The 8,943-nt window shown below is 38.5% G+C and overlaps 1 protein-coding gene across 1 annotated transcript; it reads right to left on the bottom strand.

Annotated features, from left to right (window-relative positions):
- Window positions 1-7,351: 7,351 nt before the first annotated feature.
- Window positions 7,352-8,434, bottom strand: LOC140232181 (uncharacterized). The gene has a single exon (XM_072312320.1). It carries the CDS (start codon window positions 8,432-8,434, stop codon window positions 7,352-7,354), a length of 1,083 nt encoding a protein of 360 aa, XP_072168421.1.
- Between the last annotated feature and the right edge of the window lie 509 nt (window positions 8,435-8,943).

The raw sequence follows: 8,943 nt of genomic DNA, 5'->3' as shown, positions 1-8,943 counted from the left end.
GGTTGGAGGTTTATGAGATTGCTGCAGAAAGTTCACTTGATGGTCGGATTTCAGTGGAGTAGTGTGAATCTAGTCTGTGGAATGAACAAATTTCGATGGTGTAAATGTGTGTCACACATCATGTGTGCTAAAAGAGATCCGAAAGTGAAAGTATGCTAAAACACACATGGACAAAATATGCTTATTTCATTCTAGGTTCAGACAATGGACTGAATTGCAAACTATAGAGTTGATTTTCATCTGCCTTTGTGAATACGGACTAGTGTTATGTATCTAAATTATTTATACACAGTACATCTCAGAAGCTGACTACTTTAATACTAATAAAATGTTACAACCATGGACCATGGTATAGGTGACAAGTTACCATGATGGTATCTGTTAAGTGCAAAAAGTGACATATAAAGAGATCTGAATGAAATATTCATATAAAGAATAAAAATGACATTAAGAATTGATGAAAATGAAGATTTGGTATCTTTATTACCTCTTGTAAGCATTTAAGAGTCTGAGAATGTTTTAAAATTTCTGAAGGCATTAAAAAAAGTGTGAGGAAGCAGGTGACTCAGTTGCTTTGAGAAAGTTACTTTTGTAACTAAACTCTTCATGCCTGATTGCATCTGAACTTTTTAAGACAGATTTTGAAAAACCATGGTTATATGGTTGCTGGCTTCCTTACTGTTTTATTTTTGTGGTAGGTTTTTGAAATTGGGAAAATTGGGGATTGTGTAAAATGTACACATTTTGCAATCAGATAATTAATTGTCAAATTCTATCAGGCTGTCATCCTGACAGATACATGCAAACACACGCACACACATACACCCCCCACACACACACATACACACATACATGTTTACTGTACTTGATGTGATTATGAAATAAAATGAGAGAAAAAAGAAACATACACTGTATATTGATAGGAATCATACACTGCATTCTGATAAATGTTACAGGCTATTTATTACTCGAAAGAAATTGATGCGGAATCATTATGCAATAGCAGCTTAGAGATAGTGTGTGAAAGTGAAAGAATGGATTACGTTGATTTATTGAGTGAAACTTGTTGAGTAAAAGAAAGAAATAGTGCAACAGAGCTTTCATTTACGTGGACATTAAACGAGAAAGGTTTTGGATGTTAAAAGTTTCACATGTTTTTGTTTTTTGTCTTTCTTTTTAACGTAGAAGTTGTTTTCAAAATCATTCATAGATCATGTGAGCTGATCATGTGACTACCCCACAAATCTACCACCAAGTTGCTGCACAAACTTCTTCTTGGTTTTTTTTTTTTTTTTTTTTTTTTTACATTTTAAGAAATCAATTTTATCCATCACAACAAATGACAAGAGAGTTTTGTGGCCCCACCTCTTGCTCGTTCACACTTGTAGACCTTATAGATCATGATAGAAAGAGCAGTGTGACCAGCGGAAACACGGGATTGTGCTTGAAGCGGCCTAAAATTATGCTAAATTGCCATGAAATTACGTTACATCAAGTCGACCAATTGTGGAGCTCATCAGCTGACAAGCAAAAAAAAAAAGGTCCTCACGTTTCTTTTGCTACAAATTATGGTGCCCGATTGCCTGCCAAGCAAAAAAAAAAAAAAAAATTAAAAAAAAAAAAAAATAAGAATTAAAAATAATAATAATAATAATGAAAATAGAGTTGAATTGTGGTGCCCGATCGCATTGTTTCACATGTCTTTTTAGTGTCAATTTCGTCTAAAAATTAGCAAACAAACTAACAAACCACCAGTATCAAAACGCGGTACCACAGTACAATAACCACCTGGAGAATTCATTTTTGTAAAAATTATGCCAGAATTATCTTAAAAACAGTCAAATTATGCCTAGCATAATGCCAAATGCTGAAACGTCTAAAATCATGCCAGAAAGCATAATCATGCCAACTCTGGCAATGTTGAGAGAGAGATCGCAGACTTTTTGTGGTGAATAGCAAGGCTTTCACCCCCGTGGAAGAGATAAGGGCTGCAGCACAGGGGGGCGTTTCATCAACGAGTTCGTCGGAGGTTTTCACCGACAACTTTGCAATCAGCCAATCAGACGCCAGGATTTCAGTAGCTTTTCAAATTTGTCGGTGAAAACCTCCGACGAACTCTTTGATGAAACACCCCCCGAACTCTGGAGTTCTGTGGGCTGCGGGTCGGTGAAAACCTCCGACAAACTCTTTGATGAAACACCCCCCGAACTCTGGAGTTCTATGGGCTGCGGCCGCAAAGAAATCAATAGGATCATCCATTTTAGGATGGGGGTGTGAGGATCAATCTCTAGAGGGGTTAAATCTAGCCGATATTGTTATAGCAATGTATGGGCTTGCACACATGAGCTTGCCCACAGTTGTACATGGTAATAACCTACAGCATTGATTATTTCTGAGGGAGAGAGGTTCAGTTTCTAGATTACTAGTGTTAAATATTATATTATCATTATTTCATAGGTACTTTTAATGCATAAACCAGCGGGAGAGAATTGTATCTGTAATTTAAGGAAATTATCAGCTCAGCTAAGTTACATGATTTGAGTGGTTGCCATGGATATTACTGTTTCGTGAAAATGTATGAAATTTGCAATATTCCTTAACTTCCTCATGTTGTGTCCAATACTGATGTTACTTCTAATGGTATATTCAAAGATTGTACCCTGTTTATCAAAATCAGTGTTATACTGAACTTTTTCACTCAAAGTCATCGCCCTTTCTTCTGGAAGTGTCTCAAATACATTGATTTATACTTGTCATCTATACCAAATTTAAACAGAGAAATAAATTATACCCCAAACAAATCAAAGCAAAAACAACAACAACAACAACAACAACAACAACAACAACAACAACAACAACAACAACAACAACAACAACAACAACAACAACAACAACAACAACAACAAAAACTATCAGTGTTCCCTCAGGTTTCTGTAGTTTTCACAATGTATCTTCGAGTTCAAAATACCTTTTCACGTTTGCTATTTTCTTTTGTCTTTTTGGTATTATTGTTATCTCTCCTGTATGCTGAATAATGCCTCATGTATTTTTCATTTCCTGCCTCGCTGTGGTCGGTAAATAATGCTAATATCGCACATTCATTCTCTTACTTTCGTTTTCTTGCAATTCAGAGGAAGAAAGACAAACAATAAACACAGGTTGGCATTTTTTATGGCACCACCACATCCTTTTCCTTTATGAAGTACTTCTCTCTGTTTCCTTCCTGAAAATAACAAAAAGTGTAACTGGAAAAAAAAAAAAGAGAGAGTGAAAAAAAAAAAACTATGACAACAACAAGAGTATATCCTACGTATTCAGCAAAATTATATGCCTCCATGTATTAGCCCTGGAGAAGGATTCGGGGCAGGGCAAAGAAATCAGTTAAACACTGATATAAATCTGGGAGGTGGGAAGAGATCACCTCCCTGTATGAACTGAGGAGTATCAACCAAATAATACATCACAAGGAAAAGCCACAGAACAGAGTTTACTAAAACAGTTGTAAAACGAATCATCAATAACGGTCCTGACGTACAAATTCTGGTTGATTAAAAATCGCCCTCCCCCCCCCCCCCCCAAGAAAAAAAAAAATAAATAGATAAATAAAATAAAATAAAAAAAATAACAGCACTTTTTAACAAGAAACACCATCCGCAATGTGTTCTGCTTGTTTTGTTATTGGTGTTGTTGTTCTTGCTCTTTTTGTTGCGTGGTTGTTGCTCCTCTTTTTGGAGGGGGTTTCAGTGATGTGCTCAGCGCCAGAACCTTGTCAAAAGGCAAGGAGTGGCTCGGCCATAAAAACGGCTTACAACACCGACTTATAAGGAGAATGTGGGGAAACTGAACACCGCTTGAAGAATCCAGTTTGGTGCAGAAGGGAAATGGGAGAAATCCATCGGAAACACTCTTATGCTGAAATAGAAGTTTGTCACATTTAACGTCTATTTCAGTGGATATGGAAGAGGTTATGGTGGTTTTCCTTTCAGGTCCAATTCGATACGAGATGGTCCGCAGATCAACGCCTCCGCCGCAAGGCTCCCGCAGGGCTCCCGCAAGGCTCCCGCAAGGCTCCCGCAAAGCTCACGCAGGGCTCAGGCAAGATAACATTGGGGCTTAATTTGGGATTGTTTTCATCCACCAGCGGTGTCACCCACAGACTTTGACACCGTGACGGCATCACACCGCCCCGTCCGTCCGAGAATCGTTGTGCCGCCAGTGACTATGACAAGGACAATGACTTTTGTTCTTGAGCGGCCTCACACGGGGCATGGAAGAATAACTAACAAGTTAAACAAGTAAATGTTCTTTGTAGATAGATAATGATAATGATAATATGTCTTATACGAGTATCGAATACCCTGCATACATAATATTATAATGTATCTTTATGTCTGGAAAATTGAAATGAGGAATCCTTTTGAAGTGTGGTTTTGTTGCACAATCAACTCGAAGTCGCAATCATTTGACTCCTTGATTGAATAATTGAGTGAGTGAGTGATTAATTAATTGATTAATTTATTTATTTATCTATCTATCTATCTACACACACACACACACACACATATATATATATATATATATCTATATATCTGTCTTTCTACAAATCTATCTATCTATGTATCTATCTATCTATCTATCTATCTATCTATCTATCTATCTATCTATCTATCTCCATGTATTTTCTTTTAGCAGGGTAGCCCTTTCAACTCATTCGGAATTGTACTGTTCTGCCAAGGGGCCAAGATAGTTTCTTCTCTTTAGAACTCTGTTTTTCATGACATTTTCTGCTCGTATTAGTTGTTGGTTTGTTCTTTTGAATGAGCGTGAGAATGACTATGTATACGAGGAAAGCAGTGCAAAGGCAGAAACTTGCCCCCCCCCCCCCAATCAGGCGCAATTTGTTAAGAAAAAGTAAAATGACTCATTTTTCTTTTTAACTTGCCTTGTTTGCATACCATTCGTCAACGAGCAGAACAGTTGAAATAAAGTTTAAACTAAACAACGAAATTTGTGTTAAAAGCCACAGAAAGGCTCTTGAAGAGTTAGTAATGCTTTCAAAATCTTAACTTGTATGTCTTCATCCTTGCATGAACATTATGACTAAGGATGACGAGTGAAGAACGTTGTGCGATGCCTTTTTGTCGGGTAGAATCTCCGGCTTATCCATTGGATTTTCTTGGCATCTCTGAGTGGTATAGCCGAGGTATGTTGTGGCGTCATCAGAGCAGCATCTTTCACGGTGTATATACTAAAGTCAAAATCTAACTCTCTCCCCATCTGAGTGACTCTATCTTGCCCCCCCCCCCCTCTGCCATTTGGCATTTGCTCACTCCACTTGTCTGTGTCTTTTCCTTCTCTATAAAGCCAACTCTCGCTCTTTTACAACACACGCCACGTCACACAAAAACGCAAGTTCTTGTGCCTCTTTCTATCAGACAATCTACATACAGCGTAGCTATCGTTCATACGCCTTATCGTTCAAATTTACGTCCTGCACGTCCTGACATATCAACTATGATATCAATGCACTATGATATCAATATGATATCAATGCATGTGTATGTGTAAGAGATTCACATACCGGTGTATGTATGTATATATAATCTTGAGTGTATATATATATATATATATATATATATATATATATATATATATATATATATATATACATATATATATATATAGATATATATATTATATATATATATTATATATATAATGTATATATATATATATATGTACATTATATTTGACTGCTTTTTTTAAACCTAAATGTATGTATTATGCATAATGTATAAACTCATAAACGGAATACTCGTAATGAGGCATATATTATTTGCAATTAATATCATTTCTCCTCTGTACAAGTTGAAACACACATTAGAATGATGACATCATCCAGAAGTAGCGTCTCAGGACTGTATTTTTGTTTTATTATTACAATAAAAAAAAATATTATGTACAATAATGTATTTTCAGCACTTGAGGCAGGCTTATACACACTCGCTCTCCGACCGGTATCGGTATTGCAGAGGAAACATTTCATGACCATCACCTTAAAAGCAGACAGAGACGCAATCAGTGGCAGTGATATGCGCTTTAAGAGCACCATTATATTACTGTTACTTTTACCATTATTATTATTGCTTTTATCATTATTGCATAATGGTTTATGATAGGCCGTTCTGTGTCACGTGATCACTATTTTAACCCCGAAAGTTTGATATATTATGAAAACTGTCTTGTCGACCAGCAACACATTTGTTAATGTTAGACATCGTGATGAATGGCAGTGAGAAACAAAAACATAAACAGAAATCCCCAAAATATGAAACGTTGCCATTTTTTTCCTTATGCTTATAGCATTAAAATAATAATCATGCGTTTTCTTGGCCTATACAGTGGGACAAGGTTCCTCGGGTTTGGCACTATAGTAAGCATGAAATAGTACAATAAAGGTTATAACAATGATAATAGCTATAATGGTATCAAACAATGACAATAATCATCCAACTTCATCCGTCCATGAACACTACCAGATTGTATTGTGCTCCTTGATTATGTGGAAATTATTTTATACACAAGTCCTTTCCATCATAATCTACATCAGTGGATCATTGAACAGTCCTTACATGATATTCATGATTTTTTTTATATGCAATGTACTACCTATATGATTTCATCCGTATCTATATACATTAATTTACTTATTTACTTATTTACATATTGTACAGACTGTGTGCTATTTACAATTTTCACATCACGATCAAACAGTTGGCATCCCTGTAAAGCATGTTATATCACAGCAATAGGTCAAAGATCTTTGCTATTAATAATATCACTGCTTTCCTTTGAAAAAAAAAAACAACAACCAAAAACAAATCCAGCAGTGTAACACTACATGGTAAATTGCTTCCATGCCCGCACTACAATATCGTGACAGATTATACTGATATGGTTTCATGACAATACCGCGTACAACTTCTACAATGTGACAATTTGCAATATTTATGATAACAGTAGTTGTTAACGTGCTTTGTAAACAAAAATAAAAAAATTCCTACACATATCGGTTATTCGTATGTTCCTTGAAGCTCAGACTCCATGTTTCACATTTACACATGTGCATTTGCTTTGCAACGACCACGATTATAACAAAGTTCTCGTTACAACGAAATAAAAATTCAGGTCCCAAAATTATCAATGTTTGATATATTACATGAGTATATACTTAAATTGTCTTTGGTAATAATGACATTTCGATGTCTAGCAAAAGAAAACTGCCGGTCTCGAGGACTTTGTTATAGCAGGAGTGCACCCTACATGATATGGAACGATATGACCAGTTTCGCTAGTATAGATAGTATGGATTTTGCTTTACTGAAGACCACACCTTTTCGCTCTTCTTTTGAATGCCAGGACTGTCCGGGCAGCAAGAGCAAAGTCTGCCTACTTCAAGTGATTTGTAGTTGGCGCACACCACGCACACGAGAACTGGACAAACGGCCAGTCCCAGATAAGCAACCAAGTTCCCGACCAGGCGCATTTCCTCTGTGTTCAGTGGCTGGAAGTCGGCATCGGGGAAGTAGCCGGCGACGACACGGACAGTGAGATAGGGAAGCCAGCTGAAGGCGAAGATGACCACGGTGGCTATGATGCCGGCGGTGAGGCGACGCTGCGTGGCGCGATGGCGTTCTGTGGCCTCGGTGGCGGCGTAGCTGTCCAGAGAGCGACGGCTCGAGCGGGAGATCAGGCGGCACATCAGGCCGTTGTAGATGAAAGAGAAGACAACGAGGGGGATGAAGTAGACTAGGACCGTGTGGATGCTTGTGAAGATATCAAAAGGCCGCAGAGAGTTGTAGGTAGCGTACCAGTAGTCCGTCAGACCCACGAGCACGGGGACGGCCAGCGACACGGCGAGCAGCCAACCCGCCACAGCCCAGCAGCAGCTGGTGCGGAGACTTCGTCTGCCGCAGTACGACTTCACGTCCGAAATGGCGCGATAGCGGTCCACAACCACACCTCCCAGGGCGATCACCATGGCACCACGGCTGATGAACTCTACGAAGAGTTGTCCGTGGGTGACGAGCTTGTCGAAGTCGGTCACGTCCATGAAAGTGCGCAGGTAGAGCGAGACCATGGTGTTCAGACTGAAGAGAACTTGGGCAGTGAAAAAAGAACCAGCCCAGATGTTCGCCCGGGAGCACTGTCTGCGTGGGTCGAATATCGAGATGGCCAGAGCGATGAGATTAACTATGATGGCCAGAGTGAGTAGGCCCAGTGTTACTATGGTGACCACTTTTGAGATCTCAAAATCGTTAGCCGGTATTGCGGATGCTGAAGAGGTCGATGAAATGGTAGTGATGTTGGGTCCCATGCTTTCTGTGGCGTCCATGGTGGTAACGATCTCTGTGATAATGTCTGTTGCCGCCATTGTCATCATCTGAAATTAGAAACGGGACAAAGCCGTGCCATCGGTTAGAATATGGGTAACTCACAAATTAATGCTCTCAAATAGGGGGAAAAAAGAGAGAGAAAACTACCAAATTTACAAGCGATGAATCACATTCGTCAGCAATATGGTTGGAAACCCGGGCAGGTTATGGCCGAACCAAAATAGAGCCTAAGGTTTCACATAGGAAATCACCATGGGGAGAGACACTTCCTATTACAGCTAGTTGTTTTCCTTGAATAAAAAAAGTAGTAACTTCCGGATGAAACACACAAAAAAGTAATAAAATAAAATGTATAATGAAAATGTATGAGTGGTGATAGATAGTATAGGTAGGTCAGAGCTCATCATTATACCGAAACAATTTAATATTTGAAACGTCTCCTTGTCTTCCAGCAAATACACTCATAGGGGTAATACCATAATGTCGTCGAAATGTCAGCTGAATATTAAGTTGTAGTTCAGCTGACATTCAGCCTTCGACTTAGTCG

This window comes from Diadema setosum, chromosome 8 (assembly GCF_964275005.1).
Source record: "Diadema setosum chromosome 8, eeDiaSeto1, whole genome shotgun sequence".
Classification (NCBI taxonomy): domain Eukaryota; kingdom Metazoa; phylum Echinodermata; class Echinoidea; order Diadematoida; family Diadematidae; genus Diadema; species Diadema setosum.
Note: the sequence above shows the minus strand (reverse complement) of the source record. Positions and strands in the feature narration are given on the sequence as shown.

What these genes read in the sequence shown, in the direction of transcription:
- LOC140232181 (XM_072312320.1), bottom strand. Translation starts at nt 8,434, where the DNA reads ATGGCGGCAACAGACATTATCACAGAGATCGTTACCACCATGGACGCC.